Consider the following 22,026-nt stretch of genomic DNA (forward strand, 5'->3'; position numbering starts at 1 on the left):
GGAGGCTGAGGCAGGAGAATGGCATGAACCCGGGAGGCAGAGCTTGCAGTGAGTGGAGATCGTGCCACTGCACTCCAGCCTGGGCGACAGAGCAAGACTCCATCTCAAAAAAAAAAAATAAATAAAAATAAAAAAATAAATAAAAAAACAAAGTCAATGTATTATATCTGTGTGTGTATACACAAAAATATATATGTACATCTATAAATAAAAGTAAAAAAGATTGGAGCTGGGGGCAGTGGCTCATGCCTGTAATCCTGGCACTTTGGGAGGCTGAGGTGGGTGGATCAGGAGTTCGAGGCCAGTCTGGTTAACATAGTGAAATCCCATCTCTACTAAAAATACAAAAAATTAGCCGGGTGTGGTAGTGTGTGCCTGTAATCCCAGCTACTCGAGAGGCTGAGGCAGGAGAATCATGTGAACCTGGGAGGTGGAGGTTGCAGTGAGCTGAGATCATGCCACTGCATTCCAGCATGGGTGACAGAGCCAGACTCTGTCTCAAAAAAAAAAAAAAAAAGATTGGAAGGCAATATTATATAACAAAAGATGATGGTGATTATCAGTCTTGATGATTAAATAAATATAATAATCTATTGTCTTCTAAAAGTTTTAAAAATGAACATGGATTATCATTATTTTTAGACAGGGTCTCACTTTGTTGCTCAGGGTGGAGTGCAGCGGCATGATCATGGCTCACTGTAGCCTCCAACTCCCAGGCTCAGGGGATTCTCCTGCTTTGGCCACCTCAAGTGCTGGGATTACAAGTGTGAACCACCACATCTGGCCAGAATTACTTTATTTATTTATTTTTTTGAGACAGAGTCTCGCTCTGTCGCCCAGTTTGGAGTGCAGTGGCGCGATCTTGGCTCACTGCAAGCTCCGCCTCCTGGGTTCATGCCATTCTCCTGCCTCAGCCTCCCAAGTAGCCGGGACTACAGGCGCCTGCCACCATGCTCAGCTAACTTTTTTGTATTTTTAATAGAGACAAGGTTTCACCATGTTAGCCAGGATGGTCTCGATCTCCTGACCTCGTGATCCACCTGTCTCGGCCTCTCAAAGTGCTGGGATTACAGGTGTGAGCCACCGCGCCTGGCCCAGAATTATTTTTTTTAATAAGAAAAAAACTCAAGACAGAAGATTACACCTGACAATAATGAAATCATGGTATTAATCTACTGGCACAAATGCTCAAATGCATTTGTAGTTGATTAGGGAAATGTAATTTTGGGGAAATTGGATTGTTTTTTCTGCTTACAATACTATTAAAATTTGCTTGCATGGCCTAAAATATACCATTTGAGGAGTAGTTCTTTTTTTTTTTTTTTTTGAGACGGAGTCTTGCTCTGTGCCCCAGGCTGGAGTGCAGTGGCGCGATCTCGGCTCACTGCAAGCTCCGCCCCCCCAGGTTCACGCCATTCTCCTGCCTCAGCCTCCCGAGTAGCTGGGACTACAGGCGCCCACCACCTCGCCCGGCTAATTTTCTTGTATTTTTAGTAGAGACGGGGTTTCACCGTGTTAGCCAGGATGGTCTCGATCTCCTGACCTTGTGATCCGCCCGTCTCGGCCTCCCAAAGCGCTGGGATTACAGGCTTGAGCCACCGCGCCCGGCCTGAGGAGTAGTTCTTGAGTGGGTCAAGAACACAGGGAAGCACGCATGAAATAAAACAGATTGATCAGTCAGAAACTGACTGTATTTGATCTTCATCATGTCTATATTCTTTTAAGTGTTAAAAGCCAAGCTCAATGGGAAACTTGACTCCCAAGTTTGCAGCTTCAGTCACATGAGCTCCTTTTGACTACAGGTATTTGCCCTTCATAAAAATTAGTCTTCAAAAAAACAAAAAAACAAAAAACAAAAAAAACAAAAACAGTTGGGAGGGCCCCATAGAATGAGTGACTCACAAGTTTTCTATAGATAACACAAAGTTTCTTTCCAACAATACAAGAGCAGGATGTATCTGAATCCTTGTGGAAGTATACATAAGAGACAACAAAGCCAGGTGCCTTGCAAATGGAAAAGCCAATGCCAGTTTTGCAGTATGATCTACAACCAGAAATGCCAACACATATTGGTCAGTTAAAGTAATGGAAAGTAAGTCCCCCTCCCAGCTCACAGCTTTTCATGAGTAATTTCATAGCTAATACACCACTATGAATCACTCTAGACACATATATCCTAGAGTGTCAACAAGTTATTTCAGGGCACAAGTCTTCAAAGGCATAGTCTGAGTGTCTCATGAAATAAACACTTGAATATTCAGAGTGAGGTGGATCCAGTTTAGTCAGTTCCTGAGCATTTATTCCCCTTCTCTTGTGTTTCCCAGCTTCTAATCATTTCACAGTTTATAAACGTCCTCAAGAAGAGAAAGGAAGTGAAATTCAAACCAACTGATTGAATTCCTTGTAAGCATTTTTGGTGAAAGTGTGGGAAGTGGACACAAAATGAGGTTTTGGCATTCTCCACTGATTTTAATTATTCTTGTTAACTTTGTTCCCACTACATGTAACAGATAAGAACTAAAACTCTAACATTTGAGAGAGAAATAGGTTTTAGGATTTTAGAAGCTTTCATAATCTACCTGTCAGAGAGGTCTTCTTGGGCTAGTTACAAGGTCACTAAATGTTCAGGAACCATGAAGAACAATTTTTAGTCACCAATTTTTTGGTAATCGTAAAAGTAGGGACTCAAAGTGTAGCTACAAGGTTTCATATGTTTGAAAGTCCAGTAGTCTCATCTCTCAGTTATATAGTAGCTCCCACCAGCTCTGCTCAGATATATTAGACCTTAGACACATTTGGCAGATTTGAGAGTGACCTTAAAGGATCATCCTATTTGGGGTCAGGTGCGATGCCTCATGCCTGTAACCCCAGCACTTTGGGAAGGATGAGGTAGGCGGATCACTTGAGCTCAGGAGTTCGAGACCAGCCTGGGAAACATGGTAAAACCCCATCCCCACAGAAAATACAAAAATTAGACAGGGGTGGTGGCACATGCTTGTGGTCCCAGCTACTCAAGAGGCTGAGAAGCGAGAATCACTTGAGCCTGTGAGGTTTAGGCTGCACTGAGCCGAGATTGTGCCACTACACTCCAGCCTGGGCAATAGAGCGAGACCCTGTTTCAAAAATAAAAACAAAATTAAAAATGAGGGCCAGGCACAGTGGCTCATGTCTGTAATCCCAGCACTTTGGGAGGCCAAGATGGGCAGATCACCTGAGGTCAGGAGTTCAAGACCAATGTGGCCAAGATGGCAAAACACCGTCTCTACTAAAAATACAAAAATTAGCTGGGTGTGGTGGTATGCACCTGTAGTCCCAGCTATTCGGGAGGCTAAGGCAGGAGAATTGCTTGAACCCAGGAGGCAGAGGTTGCAGTGAGACGAGATCGTGCCACCGCACTCCAGCCTGGGCAACAGAGCGAGACTCCGTCACACACACGCACACACACAAAAAAGTAATAAAATAATTAGGAAGTGATGAGGTTTGAGTACTTATCACTTTTGTCTTTAATGTAAGTTACATTTTATTGATGTATAATAAAATTTAACAATTACCCCCGCCCATGAGTCCATACGGGTTAGCTTTAGTACACCACTTAAAGTGGCCTTAAAACTTACCAAGAACACATGCTCAAATATTTGTGTAGGGCTATCCATTTGACCAAGGATCACTATCATTTCGTTGTCTATAAATTCCTTGAATTCCCGCAAGTTGCACACCATTTGCATTTCCAACTCTGTTCTTATCTGAAACAAAGATGACATATTGTACCCATCTCTTAAAGTCCCTCTATACTTTCAACCATGCACTATTTCCAGCCCCACACCTACTGTTATACCACTGCTAGCCTTGGAACAAACAAGGACTCAAAGTCTCTTACCTCTTTGGATGTAATATTCTCCAAATCCTTCTGCATCATGATCTCCCTTAATTTGGTTTTAATTAGCCTTTCTGTTCGTTCACGTTCAGTAGGTCTGAAAAGAGAGAAATAACGATTATTCTTAAGCAGGAATTTGACTAAGTTAATGAATGTACCATTTGATTAGGTTCCAATTTAGCAAACCTTGCCTTTGTTACCCTCAAATTCACATTGTGGAAGCATGGCAAAATAAAATCATATTTTAAAAAGCTTATTAATTTTCAGAATGTACAGAATTTAAACATGTTAGAAATTATTACTTTGAAGAGGTTATATGTGTCTAAAGCCCTTAAATACATTCATGTATTTAGATCATGAGGGAGCAAAGATAATTTGGGTGTACTGACTGTAATATACATATATTTTTTTGAGATGGAGTCTCACTCTGTTGCCCAGGCTGGAGTGCAGTGGCGCAATCTTGGTTCACTGCAAGCTCCGCTTCCTGGGTTCATGCCATTCTGCCTCAGCTTCCTGAGTTGCTTGACTACAGGCACCTGCCACCATGCCCGGCTAATTTTTTGTATTTTTAGTAGAGACGGGGTTTCACCGTGTTAGCCAGGATGGTCTTGATCTCCTGACCTCGTGATCTGCCCGTCTTGGCCTCCCAAAGTGCTGGGATTACAGGCGTGAACCACCGTGCCTGGTAGATTGTAATACTTTAATGGAGGACGACACCCATACTTGTTTCTGTATTCTGGGTATTACTTACTGAGCTAGAATACCCAGCTCAGTAGACCAGTACTATGACCTACCATGCAACTAAGTCTCCTGTGGTTTAAAATGCCACCTTATGCTGATAAGTCAATGTTGTGGTTCTAGAAAATGGGAAAGAAAGAAGAATGATCAGGCTGGGCGCGGTGGCTCAAGCCTGTAATCCCAGCACTTTGGGAGGCCGAGGCAGGTGGATCACGAGGTCAGGAGATCGAGACCATCCTGGCTAACACAGTGAAACCCCATCTCTACTAAAAAATACAAAAAACTAGCCGGGTGAGGTGGCGGGTGCCTGTAGTCCCAGCTACTTAGGAGGCTGAGGCAGGAGAATGGCGTAAACCCGGGAGGCGGAGCTTGCAGTAAGCTGAGATCCGGCCACTGCACCCCAGCCTGGGCAACAGAGTGAGACCCCGTCTCAAAAAAAAAAAAAAAAAAAAAAAAGAAAGAAAGAAGAATGATCCTGCCTTCTTCAGTAAGGCAAATCCTCTCCCAAAATCGGTTGTAGAGATCAACTACTTAGAGGGGGGGTACCCAATGGGTACTGGTCAGTGGCCTGTTAGAAGCGGGCAGCAGAGCAGGAGGTGAGCGGCAGGCAAGCATTACTGCCTGAACTCCACCTCCTGTCAGATCAGCGGCATTAGTTTCTTATAGGAGCGCAAACCCTATTGTGAACTGCACATGTGAGGGATCAAGGTTGCATGCTCCTTATGAGAAGCTAACTAATGCCTAATGATCTGAGGTGAAACAGTTTCATCATGAAACCATCCCCGCCCCACTGCTCCCTGTCTGTAGGAAACTGGTCCCTGGTGCCAAAAAGGCTGGGGACTGCTGACTTAAGAGCCCTTCCATCCAGAATGCTTTCCTTTTAATGACAGTTCTCACAATATCTCTGTGAAACAGTTATCCTTGTTTTACAGGTAGAGGAAACAAACAACTGAAAAGTTAAATGACATGCTGATAACCATGCTGGCGCAGGACAATTAGAACACTCAGCCTAGCCTAATGCTCTACCTGAAGGATTGTCATTTCCTTTAGTCTTCTGACTCTCTTAAAAATAAAATCACCCTTAGAACTTTAATATGAAATCAAACTAGGTAGCTGCCTCTCCAATTATTAGAAAAGTAGTGGTTCAATGTAACTAGATACTTCTCCTCTAAAGCATTATTTCAGATTATGCAGAATTTGAATGAGGTTGACAGGGAGTACTTTGTTTCATCTCCTCCCCAACTCCCACCACCTACTCAAGAAAGGTATCTGGCTCTGCACCTCCTTATTTGGAGATGAAAATGGACTAAGCCTTCAGGCATCCTGCCTGCCCTTGCTGCCTACAGCCTTATCGCTGGTTGCAAAAATAGCTTTGGTAATCTCCAGAGATGGATGCTCTAACCCCACAACCTTGGGGCTTCCCACCACTTGCGCTCTTAATTTCTCACGAACCCTACAGAATACAGCTAATACCTGAGGTGTTTCTCTTCAATCAGCCAAGGTATTCCTGTCTTAACTAGGATTAAAATTCTTATCCATGCTTTATTTATCCTAGACATAGCTAATGGTAGAAAATAAATGTATAATTTCAGTCTTCCATTAAAAATAAATATTGGGCCAGGTGCAGTGGTTAATGCATGTAATCCCAGCACTTTGGGAGGCCGAGGTGGGTGAATTGCTTGAGCTTAAGAGTTCGAGACTAGCCCAGGCAATTGGCGAAACCCCATATCTACAAAAAATAAAAATAAAAAATTAGCCAGGCATAGTGACACACAGCTGTAGTTCCACAGCTACTTGGGAGGCTGAGGTGGGAGGACTGCTTGAGCCCCAGAGGTGGAGGCTGCAGTGAGCTCTGATTGCACCACTGCACTCCAGCCTGGGTAACAGAGCAAGACTCTGTCTTGAGGAAAAACAAAAAGGTAAAAGCAAATTTTAGTACCTGTGTTCATGGGTCAGATTCCCTAGTTCCTAAGCAATTTTTCCTTTAATCCTTCACAGGTGTTTGAGGCAGAGTGGTTGGGGAGTAGAAAGACCTAGGTTTTAATCCCAGCCCTGCTATTGGTGGTGTGACTTCTAACAAGTTCCTTCTCTTCCCTGCACCTCTGTTTCCTTTTCTATAAAATGAGTAGAGCAGGCTGGGTGTGGTGGCTCACACCTGTAATCCCAGCACTTTGGGAGGCTGAGGCAGGTGGATCACCTGAGGTCAGGAGTTCGAGACCAGCCTAGCCAGCACGGTGAAACCCTGTCTCTACTAAAAATACAAAAATTGGCCGGGCATGGTGGCGGGCACCTGTAATCTTAGCTACTTGGGAGGCTGAGGCAGGAGAATTGCTGGAACCCTGGAGGCGGAGGTTGCAGTGAGCTGAGATAGTGCCATTGCACTCCAGCCCAGGCCGAAAACAGTGAGACTCCGTCTTTAAAAAAAAAAAAAAAAAAAAAAAAAGAGTAGAGCAATAATACCTGTCTCATGATAGTCTTATGAGAACATGTATGAAGTGCTGGCATAACACCAGATGTATATCCCATATATGTATATTCCCTTCTTCCTCCTTTCCCTGGATTTCAAAATATAAATTATTCACAGTAGAGTATTTAAGTCCATTTTGGCACACATTCTCCCTGTATTCTCAGCATCGTTTTATAGGCTTTTCTAGTCAACTTAGGGAGGAGGAGGAATGGAAAAAGCATTATAACACACAAATCTGCTTTTTCCTCCTCAATTTCATTGGAGAAAAATTTGGAAAATATGTAAAAATATAAAGTAAATAAAAACCACTGAAAATCCCTCTACCTAGAGATAATTATTAACAACACTCTGGCCTACAGCTTTCGTGTATTCTTTTTCTGTAAACAGACAGAAATTCTTAAAATATATCTTAAAATTAGGGTTATTATTATACATACTAAGAACTAACAGTTAATAAGCCTTTATCATTTGCCAGGGACTGCCTTTATGTTTTTTGCTTAGGGATGTAAAGAGAGTAAGAGTAATTTCCTTCTTCTTCTTGTTTTTTGTGTAGTGTCAAAATCTTCTCTAATAAAATCTTTTTTTTTTTTTTTTTTTTTTTGAGACAGAGTCTCGCTCTGTCGCCCAGGCTGGAGTGCAGTGGCACGATCTGTGTGATTTTCTCGGGTCAGTGCAACCTCCGCCTCTCAGATTCAAATGATTCTCCTGCCTCAGCCTCCTGAGTAGCTGAGATTATAGGCGCCTGCCACCATGCCTGGCTAATTTTTGTATTTTCAGTAGAGACGGGGGTTTCATCATGCTGGCCAGGATGGTCTCGAACTCCTGACCTCAGGTGATCCACCTGCGTTGGCCTCCCAAAGTGCTGAGATTACAGGTGTGAGCCACTGTGCCCAACTTGTCTCTAATAAAATCTGGAAAAAATGGGAAGAGAAGTTATCTCTCTCTCATGTAAGTCTGGTTTAGAATGTGCTTTTTTGAGCTAGATGAGACATCCATTTCTCTGAAACTCATCACCTAGCTGTAAAGCATGAAATCACCAGTAACATTTCCCATGAATCTTTATCTTTTCAATTACTGTGAGATTCTGAAAAGACCAAGGCTACTGAAAAGAAGGTCCTAGTAGCAATAACACCCTGTGCAAAAAAAGATTCCACTGCTTTTTTGACTGTTCCTTTCATACAATTTTTGGAAAGTTCACCTTTTCTAGTAAAGAGCATTTTTTAGGCCAGGTGCAGTGGCCACGCCTGTAATCCCAGCACTTTGGGAGGCTGAGGCAGGTGGAGACCAGCCTGGCCAACATGGAGAAACCCGTCACTACTAAAAATACATAAATTAGCTGACCGTGGTGGCACACGCCTGTAATCCCAGCTACTTGGTAGGCTGAGGCAGGAGAATTGCTTGAACCCGGGAGGCAGAGATTGTAGTAAGCCAAGATCATGCCACTGCATTCCAGCCTGGGCGACAGAGTGAGACTTCGTCTCAAAAAATAGAATAAAATAAACTATTCTGTTAAAAAAAAAAAAAAAAAACTCGGCCGGGCGCACGGTGGCTCAGCCTGTAATCCCACCACTTTGGGAGGCCGAGGCAGGTGGATTGCCTGAGCTCGGGAGTTTGAAACCAGCCTGGGCAACATAGCAAAACCTTGTCTCTACTAAAAATACAAAAAATTAGCTGGGTGTGGTGGTGGGCACCTGTAATCCCAGCTACTCAGGAGGCTAAGGCAGGAGAATTGCTTGAACTCAGGAGGCAGAGGTTGCTGTGAGCAGAGATCATGCCACTGCACTCCAGCCTGGCGACGGAGCAAGACTCTGTCTTAAAAAAAGAAAAAAAAAACCAAACCCCTCCCCCACCCAAAAAAAAAACCCAGGAACTGTTTTGGCATGACTTTAGGCATCTAAAGGAGAATCCTGTTTGTAAGGTCAGACAGTAACTAGCTACTCTTCTTTCCCTGCTGTAGAATACCTTGGAAGTGCAGAAAGATCAATTTAGAGCAAAAGAAACATCATGACGAATTTACAAAGCAGGCACTAAGTGTAAAAAAATTTCCAAAATAGCCACAGAAGTTTCAACACATAGACCTAAAAAGGAAATAAACATCAGCTTTACCTTAGGCTGTTATCTAACTCACAGTACACTAGGGAGATTTAATTAAATTGTACTGACAAGGACTTATCAACGGAAAGGTAGAGCAGAATAAGACATTTGAATGATAAAATATTAAAAAATTTTTTTTAAGTTAAAAATTAACAGGCTGGGTGTAGTGGCTCACACCTGTAATCCCAGGATTTTGGTAGGCTGAGGCAGGAGGACTGAGGCCAGGAGTTTAAGACCAGCCTGAGCAACATAGTGAGACCCCATCTCTAAAAAAATAAAAATTTAAAAATTAGCCAGGTGTGGTGGCACATGCCTGTAGTCCTAGGTACTTTGCAGGCTGAAGTGAGAGGATCACTTAAGCCCAGAAGTTTGAGGCTGCAGCGAGCTATGATTGTGCCACTGTACTCCAGCCTGGGTGACAGAGTGAGATCCTGTCTTTTAAAAAAAAAATTAGCTTAACAAGTTAGGCATTAAGTTGACTGGAAACATCTTGTTTTCTTAAGTATTACAAACATGACTTTGAAAGCTTCTTTATATCACCAGTAATGCTTACTAAACTGATTCTTTCAGATAATGCAAACTCAAACTTCAGCGCAACTCCTTTAAACTCAATTTTCAAATTAGTGGAATCTGAATAATGAAATTTTATGGTATTGCAGTTTTTGACTATGGAGACTCCACTGTGCCTTGGGGTGAAGCTTCTCAGGCCTTTGCAGGCAACAGCAAGAATAGGATTCTTCATATGTGGCAGATATGTGGTACTGACAGTGACTAATATTCCTAGGTAAGATTAATTCCCCAAGAGAAAAGATTAGGGAGGAACATGCTTCTTATGACTCCTCAGGACATAATGTAGAGAACTTCCATAATCCTTAGCAAACTGACTTACATGTCGGTGAAGAGAGCTGGAGAGTCGGGCCGGTGGGACTGGACATCTTGCATAGCATTCCATTCATTGACTGAGGATTGATCTGAGTTGATATGGCTCTCATAATAACTCACCCAGGTGAGAAATAGGCTGCCTGGGTAGTAGTTATGCGCTCTGGCGACTTCACAAGCCTTGTGTAAGCTCTGTAGTGCAGACCTGAAAGATATGCTGGGAAATGAGCACCATAGAACTGTGGGGTGCCAAAGGCCAATAACCTGTGTACCTCAAACTCTTCTAATTTTTAAATTCTATAGAATTTGTCCTCTGGAGAATCTACTCCTTGAAATTCAAGATTCTCCAATTCTGATTATACCATATTATCTACCCACAGCAAGGGACAAGACATTTGCTGAAAGATATGATGCATCATTAAGGTAGGGAGAAGATGGGGAAGGAGAGCTGACAACTCACCAGTGAAAAATAGGTCCAGGTACCTACGGAGCACATGATCCATGCAGTGACTGCTGTATCATTAGAAAACTAAAGATCTGACTAATTTGCCATATAAGGATTTGTTTCCCTCAGCATAGGATGTTACAGCATACATTTTCTGTAATTCTTAAGAGGCTTCACAAAGATCACATAGATGGATATCCCTAAGCCTTGAGGACATGTCCTTTAATGTTCAGGAAGTTTTGATCTAATGATATTTATTATTCCTGCTGCCTTAGTCTCCTAGTCGCTTTAAATCCATGAGCTACTTTCTAAGAACAGATCTGGTTATTTTTTTTGTTGAGACAGTGACTCATTCTGTCGCCGAGGCTGGAGTGCAGTGGTGTGATCTCTGCTTACTGCAACCTCTACCTCCTGGGTTCAAGTGATTCTCATGCCTCAGCCTCCCGAGTAGTAGCTGGGATTACAGGTGCATGCCACTACACTAGGTTAATTTTTGTATTTTTAGTTGAACAGGTTTTTGCTATGTTGGTCAGGCAGGTCTGGAACTCCTGGACTCAAGACATCCGTCCGTCTTGGCCTCCAAAAATGCTGGGATTACAGGTGTGAGCCACCGTGCCTGGCCTAACTCTGGTAATTCTGAGACTAATTAAACCTTCTGGCTCTGTCTGAACTCAGGAACCCAAGAAGAGTAAACAAATTGAAAAGTACATTTTTCATTATATATGTGGGAAAAGCTTAAGCTAGAAATACTACGAAGTAAGTTATACAAGAGCAAGAACCTTTCTACACTTTGTTTACCCAAGTGAGTAAAAGAATACCTAGTTCATAGGTGGAGCTCAATTAGTATTTGTTGAGTGAAATGTCATTAGCTATAAACTAATGTCTCTCTAAGAAAAAAGACATTATGGCCAGGCATGGTGGCTCATGCCTGTAATCCTAGCACTTTGGGAGGCCAAGGTGGGTGGATCACTTGAGGTCAGGAGATCAAGATCAGCCTAACCAACATGGTGAAACCCCGTCTCTACTAAAAATACAAGAATTAGCCAGTGAGCAGTGGCACATGCCTGTAGTCCCAGGTACTCGGGAGGCTGAGGTGGGAGAATCACTTGAACCTGGGAGACGGAGGCTGCAGTGAGCTGAGATGGTGCCACTGCACTCCAGCCTGGGTGACAGAGCAAGACTCTGTCTCAAAAATATATATATATTTTTTTGTTTCCCTCGTAACAAAAATGATGCATGTCTACTTTAGAAAATTAGGGACCTCAGAGAAAAGGCAGAAATATCCTGTAATCCTACCACCCTGAAATAACCGCTCTTAAGGTTTTAGTGGATTTTTCCAGTCTTTTTGGCTATGCATAGATGTATAATAAACAAAGATATGACCATATTCTCCATACCATCTATAACTTGCTCTTTTGTTTTACAGCCTATCATCAACATCTTTCCATGTCAAATATTTTTCAACTGGATCATTTTTAATGGTTGCATAATATTTAATGACACAGATGTACCATAATTTACTAATTCCTATTTTTCAATCGTTTAAATTGTTTTTCATTTTTTGCTATTATTAGAACACTGACGCGGCCGGGCGCGGTGGCTCAAGCCTGTAATCCCAGCACTTTGGGAGGCCGAGATGGGCGGATCACGAGGTCAGGAGATCGAGACCATCCTGGCTAACACAGTGAAACCCCGTCTCTACTAAAAATACAAAAAAAAACTTAGCCGGGCGAGGTGGCGGGCGCCTGTAGTCCCAGCTAGTCGGGAGGCTGAGGCAGGAGAATGGCGTAATCCCGGGAGGCGGAGCTTGCAGTGAGCTGAGATCCGGCCACTGCACTCCAGCCTGGGTGACAGAGCGAGACTCCGTCTCAAAAAAAAAAAAAAAAAAAAAGAACACTGACAAACATTCTTATAGCTAAAATCTTTGCACACATCCATGTTTACAAACATGGAGTAAACTCATAGAAGTAGAGTTACTAGGACAAAGATCATGCAAAATGATAAGGCATATTGGCAAATCACTCTCCAGAAAGGCTGCTTCAGTTCATTCTTCCACCAATAGTACATCACAGTGTTTGTTCCTTGAATCCCTGTCCACCCTATACAATGTAAATTAAGAAAACAAATTTAAACCAATTTAATAAGGGGAAATGTGTCGGTCCATTTTTATTAGGAAAACACAAATGTTTTCCTTAAAAAAAAGTTGCAGAGTCTTTTAAAAATGCTTTCTATTATTCAAAGTAAGCCAAAGTCTCAAGAGAATAATCTGAGAATTTCAGTTTCATTACACAGATTCAAAGGTAAGAGCCAGCTTAGTGTAACTTACAGAATGCCTAATGCATGTTTCTTCATCTAGGAAACACATGCTCCAAAAGCATATGCCACAGAGTCTGGTGCAACTGTCCTAAAATATACTCAAGGCCTAGGCACCTCAGATACTCCAGCTGCATCGGAGTGGGAGGCTGCAGTAACTATCTTCCTGTAAAGGAAACACCTGGTCTAACGTTGCTTTGATCCACACATCATCTATTTTTTTTCTCCTGTGACTTCAACTCACTACTCCCCATAAGGTACATCAAGAAAAGTTTATTCTGCAATAAGAGCTAGGATCAGTTTACTTTTACAGGGATGTCAAATTTTTTGGCTTCCCTGGGCCACATTGGAAGAACTGTCTTGGGCCACACACAGAATACACTAATGATAGCTAATGAGCTAAAAAAAAAAAAAAAAAAAATTGCAAAAAAAATCTCGTATTTTAGGAAAGTTTTAGGAATTTGGATTAGAATTTTAGGAAAGTTTTATGAATTTGTGTTGGGCCGCATGCAAAGCCGTTCTGGGATGCATGTGGCCTATGGGCCATAGGTTGGACAAGCTTGCTTTAGAACATCAAAGCTTGATTTAAGGTTATTACTTGAATTAAGACTGCTCTGTACTCTTCCCCAAAATATACCTGAAAATGCTGTCATTTATGGTTGTTACTGCTGTTTGGATTTACTTGTTACTTAAGAACAGATAAGTCAATTGTCTTTTTTTTTTTTTTTTTGTATTTGGAGACGGAGTCTCGCTCTGTCACCCAGGCTGGAGTGCAGTGGCCGGATCTCTGCTCACTGCAAGCTCCGCCTCCCGGGTTTACGCCATTCTCCTGGCTCAGCCTCCCGAGTAGCTGGGACTACAGGCGCTCGCCACCTCACCCGGCTAGTTTTTTGTACTTTTTAGTAGAGACGGGGTTTCACCGTGTTAGCCAGGATGGTCTCGATCTCCTGACCTTGTGATCCGCCCGTCTCGGCCTCCCAAAGTGCTAGGATTACAGGCTTGAGCCACCGCGCCCGGCCAACTGTCTTTAACTGAACCTTAGTCAAAGGAGGTCATAAATTTCCTAAGTTTTCCATGAGAAACTTACCTGCAAAATATGTCCTAACTCTAAAAATCTGGTCTAAACACATGACCTGAAACTCTGTCCTATCTCAATCACTGCAGGTAATGATAAGACTTAATTGTTCAGTGACGCTTTGGACTCCACTCACTTCCATCCTATCAATTCTGTTTTCAGGGGTAGATTATCTCCCCGGGGTCTTTTTCAGGCTCTTTTATTTCTTGTTTTGCTTGCATTCTGTCCATTCCACTCCTCACGGGGACTTCTACCTAACAGGCAGCTGAATAAGAAATTGAAATTCAAATCCCTGACTGGGGAATGAATTCTGAATCTTAGTCACATCATTCTCTGGCTATATTAGATAATTTTCTTTTTCTTTTTTTTTTTTTTGAGACGGAGTCTTGCTCTGTCGCCCAGGCTGGAGTGCAGTGGCCCGATCTCAGCTCACTGCAAGCTCCGCCTCCTGGGTTTACGCCATCCTCCTGCCTCAGCCTCCCGAGTAGCTGGGACTACAGGCGCCCGCCACCTCGCCTGGCTAGTTTTTTTATTTTTTAGTAGAGACGGGGTTTCACTGTGTTAGCCAGGATGGTCTCGATCTCCTGACCGTGATCCGCCTGTCTCGGCCTCCCAAAGTGCTGGGATTACAGGCTTGAACCACCGCGCCCAGCTATTAGATAATTTTCTAGATAATCTAAAATAAGAGAATAAGAGGCGAGGTGAAGTGGCTCACACCTGCAATCCCAGCACTTTGGGATGCCAAGGCAGGAGGACTGCTTGAGGCCAGGAGTTCAAGACCAGCCTGGGCAACACAGAGAGACCCCCGTCTCCACAAAAAAATTAAAAAAATTAGCCAGGTGTAGTGGCACATGCATGTAGTCATAGCTGCTTAGGAGGCTGAGGTAGGAAGAACACTTGAGCCCAGGAGTTGGAGGCTGCCATAAGCTATGATTACACCACTGCACTCCAGCCTGGGCAACAGAGGGAGACCTTGTCTCTTTAAAAGAGAGACAGAGAGAGAGAGAGAAATACCTATCCTGTCTAAATGTAAGAAATACTCTCAGGGCAGTTATGTAACCCCTCCAAAGCATGTTTTCTCACCCATAGTAAGGGGCTAATAATATTATTTGGGGGCTTGGTATGATGATTAAATAAAATCCATGTAAAACATCTGGCATGTAGTAAATAGCCCTGAAATGTCCATATGCCAGCTGATGGTTATTAGCAAGTATAATGTTTTCTCTAGGCTTTATTTGCATTATGCAAATAGCTACCAGCAGTTTAAATGGAAATTTATCTATCCATAAAGTAACTCTGTGAATGCTATCCCTGGTTACCTTAAGAAATAGCTAATGCAGACCAGGCGCAGTGGCTCACACCTGTAATTCCAGCACTTTGGGGGGCCGAGGTGGGCAGATCATGAGGTCGGGAGTTTGAGACCAGCCTGGCCAATATGGTGAAACCCTGTCTCTACTAAAAAATACAAAAAAATTAGCCAGGCATAGTGGCACGTGCCTGTAGTCCTAGCTACTCGGGAGGCTGAGGCAGGAGAATCGCCTGAACCTGGGAGGCAGAGGTGGCAGTGAGCCGAGATTGCGCCACTGCACTCCAGCCTGGGCAACAGAGTGAGGCTTCGTCTCAAAAAAAAAAAAAAAAAAGAAATAGCTAATGCGTAGCACTGTATGTTCTAGATTTGGCTCTTAGTCCACTAAGTAATTAACTTAGTCAATGTGTCCCTAATAAAGCTCAGTATCAACTGGCTTATCTAAACCGTTAAGTCTCTGCCAGAGCCTAAGAATACCACCTCTGAATTCCTCTGAATTTCACTTGTTCACCAATACTCAAGGCCTTCCAGTTGTTAAAAATTTGAATATTGCATTTCTAGGTCATCTTTAACTACGATGGTTACACAAACAGATCATTTAGCATTTTCAAAGCAAATTGTACCATTTCAGACATTTCTTACAAAATATTGCTCCAATAGCATTAAAACACTTTTGTAGAGATAGTAAAAGTCATCTTACCACATTGCCTGCACAGATACAGGTTTGAATATGTGAACTCTGTTATCCGTCGATACACTGAACCCACTAAGGACAAATGAGAACAAGACAAAAATCCACAAATTAGGTTATTTCAGTTGTGAGTTTTCACGGATGTATCCCAGGCTAACCACAACTGGCTCCGTAGAGGGAATCATCAGGCATTTCATGTAGAAGTTTTAACTAGAGAATAAGACTTGACAGAAAAGCTTTGACAAATTGTCTTGACTTCATCTACCAAGCAAAATGAACGGATTCCCATACTGGAGTTAGGGAATTAAATACAGTTTCCCAGCTGTAGCTATGGACAAAATGTTCCGTATATTTCTATTTGGAGGTCTTGTGGGTTCTTACAAATCTGACCCTGGTTTTATAAACTGGAGCAAACATCTTGGTCTCTTGGGGACACATTCTAAAAACATTAGGAGGTAGGGTGGGGGTGGGGTCACTGGAAGGAACTGGCATAGCAAAGGGGTTATACTGTAGGCTGACAGCTGGCAGAGGCGGCAAGAGGTTATTTGAAACAGAACATATCATCCTTTGGGAGAGCATTGCAACAGTCCCACACACTCAGATTAAAGAGCCAACAAACTAGTTCTTCTTTGTCTTGATTCCTACCACAGTTGGCCTAGAAGAACAGAAGTGAGAGACCCTGGCAAGTTGTATTTTTACTCCACTTTACAAAACAGGAGTTTAAAAGGACTCATTGAGCTGCTGACATGAAAGTTCGGTTGGCACACTGGGCCTCCCTTTTAGCTGAATGAATGTGCAGTAAGATGGAGCCCCACCCCTTGGCTTTCTGTAACAGAATAAAAAAGGAAATCTCTTACCCATCACCATCCAAATGAATTAGCGTGTCGCTCCAGAGAGGCAAAACTAAGCCCATGGTACAAGTGCTACTGCAAGACAAGAAATAGTCCACAAGTTACTCCCTGTTACTCTGGGAAGCAGTCTTTTGTTTACTAACTCTTTCAACACCAAGGATAAACCCTTAAATTCTAAATTCTGGCATACGTGTTACAGTGAAGAAATTTCTATCATATCACTATTAATCTTATGTATGTCCTCAGGAGCTGTTTTAAAGAGATAGTGAGTCAGTTCCTTAAATATTTAATGAAGAAAACTTGCTGACTCAGCTTCCTACATTGTCATCTTGCAAATGACCACTATCTAAAAAATGCAGATGATTGCTGCTGACTTGCATTTGGCAGGTCTTAGCACAAGGTACAGTGCCCAACTGAACTCCAATGATTTTTTTTTTTTTTTTTTTTTTTGAGATGCAGTCTTACTTTGTTGCCCAGGCTGGAGTGCAGTAGCGCAGTCTCGGCTCACTGAAACCTCTGACTCCCGGGTTCAAGCAATTCCCCTACCTCAGCCTCCCCAGTAGCTGGGATTACAGGTGAGCGCCACCACACCTGGTTAATTTTTTGTACTTTTAGTAGAGATGGGGTTTCACCATGTTGGCCAGGCTGTAATCCCAGCACTTTGGGAGGCCGAGGTGGGCGGATCACCTGAGGTCAGGAGTTCAAGACCAGCCTGGCCAACATGGTGAAACCCTGTCTCTACACTAAAAATACAAAAATTAGCTGGGTGCAGTGGCAAGCGCCTGTTATCCCAGCTACTCAGGAGGCTGAGGCAGGAGAATCACTTGAACCTGAGAGGCAGAAGTTGCAGTGAGCTGAGACTGCACCATTGTACTCCAGCTCTGGAGACAGAGCAAGACTCTGTCTCAAAAAGAGTGATTCCAGAGCTCAGGAGATTCAAATCAAGACTGAAAGAGCTTATCCACATTGCAACCTGGACCTGAACAACAGAAACACAGCTACCATGCCAGAGTCCAGGAGCAAGACAGCTCTACCATAAGTTTTGTTGAGCAGATGAGATGAGCGCACAAAAAATTTGTTTTGAAAATGGCTTCACAAGATGAAGTCGGGATAGTTTTACAGTAGCTTTTTGCTTTGTATTTAGTGAGTGCTTAGCCAGGTTCTTAGCAACAAGTATAATTTGGAGTATAAATATGATGGGTTGGTAGCCCAGTGACAAATCCAGAAATTAACTATATAAAAAGATATAGACGCTACAAAAGGGTGTGATCTATAAGCTTGTGACCAGATTTTGGTTAACCTTTGGACAAGTGACATTGATAGACAGGAATCAACATTACATTTTTGGCTTGTATTCAGGCCAGAATGCTTTTTTACATTAAGCAGCAGCTTTTTTAGCTGGGTGTGGTGGCTCACGTCTGTAATCCCAGCACTTTGGGAAGCAGAGGCGGGCGGATCACAAGGTCAAGAGATCGAGACCATCCTGGTCAACATGGTGAAACCCCGTCTCTACTAAAAATACAAAAATTAGCTGGGCATGGTGGTGTGTGCCTGTAGTCCCAGCTGCTTGGGAGGCTAAGGCAGGAGAATCGCTTGAACCCGGGAGGCGGAGGTTGCAGTGAGCCGAAATTGTGCCACTGCACTCCAGCTTGGCCACAGAGCGAGACTCTGTCTCAAAAAAAAAAAAAAAAAAAAAAAAGAAGTAGCTTTTTCACACAACAGGAAGGAAAGGCCTGAATAAGGCACACTTGGTATTTTTATCCAGGTTACCTCAGTCTCTCAAGATTTTTCTCCATTAAAGTATAACTACTTACTTTAGTAAATATTCAACTCATTCAATAACGATTTATTTAGTGCCTACTATGTACCAGACATTTCAAGGTGTTAGGAGTACAAAAAGAAATGGAAAAAAAAAAACACAACAACAAACCACGAAGATCTATTATTTTATAACTTGAAATATATGTTACATTTTAGAAATCAAGATTATGCTGCATACTAAAAAATTTATTTAAATATAATACTCAAAGAACTTGTAAATGGGCTAAATGAATTGGCTGCGACATATTATTAAGAACTATTTGTACTTGTCATTATCTGGGTTCCACTTAGGCTTAATACTATTTTGAAGCATTAACATTTTACATTCTCAGATATGAAATGATACAAATTCAAATTCCTTCAACAACAACTGAGACAGAAATGATTTTAGATTACCTGAGCACCTGAGACTTCTTACAGTCCAAGGAACTCATTAAAGCGACGATGTATGGGAATTTCATAACAGTAAGTTTAGCAAACAGAATGAAAACTAGTTTCTAGTGTTTCATGTCTTATTTTGTCTTCTATAAACTAAAATTTCCTTTGGCTAGTGACACTGGTCAGATATGAATCAGACAGGGCCATTGGCAAAAGATAGATGTAATTCACTGAGTATAAACTACTGGGTACCTATATTAATATGCATTCTTTCTGGTAAAGTTTAGGACAAAGTGAAAGAGATTAAGACTAGACATGTGCTTGCTGATATTCTGGGTCAGGAGAATCTGCTGTTATTGTCTTCTGTCTCTAGGGGAATATTCAATTGAAGCTTTGTGAGGTTCCTGTTCCTGTTTTATAGGGTTTTCAAGGGAGGGGGTCAGGGAGAACTGAACAAAGGAAATACTAGCTAGAACAGTGCTGTCCAACTGAACTTTCTGCAAGAATGGAAAATGTTCTATACATGTACTAATATGATAGCCACTAGCATATACGGTTACTGAATACTTGAAATGTGACTAGTTGGAACTGAGGAACTGAAATTTCATTTAATTTTAATCTATTTAAAAAGACACATGCATGCTGTATGCAGTCGCTCATGCCTATAATCCCAGCACTCAGGAAGGCAGAGGCAGGAGCTCAGGAGTTGAGACCAGCCTGGACAACACAGAGAGACCGTGTTCTCCACAAAAAGGAAAAAAGAAAGGAAGGAAGACGAAAGAAGGAAGGAAGGCAGGCAGGCAGGCAGGCAGGCAGGAAGGCAGGCAGGCAGGCAAGAAGGAAGGAAGGGGCACATATGGTTAGTGGCTACTATACTGGACAATACAGATCTAGAGAGATTAAAAACCTAAATTAGAGGTTCTAAAATCCTAATGAATGTAAACGAGGTAGGTGCTGTTATAGGAAAATGCTTACTGAAAGCTCCGTTGCTTAATCAGAAGTTAAAACCATGCAGGAGAAAGCTTCCTAAATGTGGTTTACAAGCCCGTGTAAATTTAGAGCCTACAATTAAATGCTGTTAAGTGGTATACAAGCTAATAACTTTGGCTTTGGGAATCCCTGTGAACCCCCAAGTTATTTTCAGGTTGACTTCTATATAGGAATAAGGTAAACATTGGTTTGGGAAAGTTTCTAGTGATAAAGTGATTTTTTTCCCCTCAACATCAGGACAATTAGAATCATTCCCAGGCTCCTCCTCTCTTTGTGACTAAATTTCCCTAGGCCTGGGTCACACCCCTAGCTACTCCAAAGTTCCATTCTAGTCCTGAACCAGGAAGTCAATGCTTTGAGACATCTGGCAGGATTTCCTGAGGCTTATTATCCAGAGTGTAAAGATCTGCTTAGCAGCCACATTCCACAGTCTTCCGAAGGTTTCTCCAGGAAAAGTGGGAAAAATAAAAAAGGAAAGCAACAAACCTTAACGACACACAAAAAGGACAGGTGTTGTGTGTTATCTTTCATCATAGAATATAAAGTACAGCTAAAGCCAAAGGTACATAAAAAGTTCTGCTTTGAGTTTAAGGAGCCATCCTGTACCGCCCCATGCCCGCCCCTCCACCATCCTCTTTAACTCAATAAAAGGAAAAAGGAGGCAAAACATTTGGTAAAAGCAAGGTTTAAGGACATGGATAAACAAAACAGATGGTAGTTTAAGTGGGATCTCTTTGGATCTGGGACCACTGGTATACTACCACAAAGGCTGGGTGCCCTATAATCACCAAAGTGAATCATTACTGACTACAATAGAGTAGGCCAGGTGCAAGGCTCATGCCTATAATTCCAGAACTTTGGGAAGCCCAAGTGGAAGGATCGCTTAAGCCCAGGAATTCAAGACCAGCCTGGCCAACATAAGGAAATCTCGTCTCCAGAAAAATAAGGAAAAAAAAAAAAAAAAAAAGACCAAATAGCTGGGTATGGTGGTGCATGCCTGTACTTCCAGCTACTTAGGAGGCTGAGGCGGAGGAATTTGAGGCTGTAGTGAGCTGTGACTGTATCACGGCACTTCAGCCTGGACAACAGAGCGAGACATTGTCTCAAAAAAATAAATAAAAAGGCAGCTTTTTAAATGTAACTTTGAAACCACTTGCTTTATATTGTGACTATCTAAAGATGAGATGAAGGTATGGAATAATGGTAAATTAGAAACTCAGGACCAAAGACATTCACTAAACATTCTTGTTTCTCAAGACTGTGGCTAAGATACTTATGTTCTTTAGTTTTATGTCTTGTACTTTAACAGCAGAACTGCACAAGATATTTTTGTGATAAAAGGCAACTGGGGTCAGGCACGGTGGCTCACGCCTGTCATCTCAGCACTTTGGGAGGCTGAGGTGGGTGGATCACTTGAAGTCAGGAGTTTGAAACTGGCCAACATGGCAAAACTCTGTCTCTACTAAAAATACAAAAATTAATCGGGCATAGTGGTGCACACCTGTAATCCCAGCTACTCGGGAGGCTGAGGTAGGAGAATTGCTTGAACCCAGGAGGCAGAGGTTGCAGTGAACCAAGATTGTGCCACTGCATTCCAGTCTGGGCAACAGAGTGATGACATTCCGTCCCCCTGCCCCCCGACCAAAAAAAAAAACAACTGGAACAGGTTACTTAAAACGCAGTTTTCACATTTTGAAATGGTACCACCATACCTGTCATTAGAGGAGAAATCCATTCCTAGGACGATGCTTTCTTCGGTGTCTTGTCTACCATTAGTTGAAACCACTACCATATAGCGTGTTCGATTCTGGTAAGTACTTTCCAGTCTTACAGCCTGGAAGTTAGCACACAACAGAGATATTATGAAATTTAGAATGTTAATTTCAGATCATTTCAACCCTTTTTCATCAGCGTCTTTAGCATACTCAGGAAGGCAGCAGAGTCAGTAGTTAGGAGACATAAATTAAAATCTCAGCTTGTATACTAGCTATAAAACCTTTGGTAAGTTACTAAATTAATTGGAGGGAGATATAATAATACCTATCTGTCTGGTTGTTTTAAGAATCTTATAAAATAATACATGTAAAGCACCATGCTTGGCACA

At 42.3% G+C, this 22,026-nt stretch overlaps 1 protein-coding gene across 3 annotated transcripts in view; it reads right to left on the bottom strand.

Annotated features, from left to right (window-relative positions):
• SSH2 (slingshot protein phosphatase 2) overlaps nt 1-22,026 on the bottom strand; it is a 303,418-nt gene that overhangs the window by 39,858 nt on the left and 241,534 nt on the right. For 2 of the 3 annotated variants that reach the window (XM_025363691.1, XM_025363690.1), the window contains 6 exons: nt 21,635-21,756; nt 16,740-16,808; nt 15,892-15,957; nt 10,063-10,257; nt 3,878-3,971; nt 3,615-3,743 (listed from right to left, as the gene is read on the bottom strand). In XM_025363691.1, the coding sequence (XP_025219476.1) occupies nt 3,615-3,743; nt 3,878-3,971; nt 10,063-10,257; nt 15,892-15,957; nt 16,740-16,808; nt 21,635-21,756 (675 nt within the window). Of the gene's footprint in view, nt 1-3,614; nt 3,744-3,877; nt 3,972-10,062; nt 10,258-12,541; nt 12,597-15,891; nt 15,958-16,739; nt 16,809-21,634; nt 21,757-22,026 lie in introns of those variants that run through there. The other variant, XM_025363692.1, reaches the window with a different exon arrangement.

The sequence above is a fragment of the Theropithecus gelada genome, chromosome 16 (genome assembly GCF_003255815.1).
Source record: "Theropithecus gelada isolate Dixy chromosome 16, Tgel_1.0, whole genome shotgun sequence".
Lineage (NCBI taxonomy): Eukaryota > Metazoa > Chordata > Mammalia > Primates > Cercopithecidae > Theropithecus > Theropithecus gelada.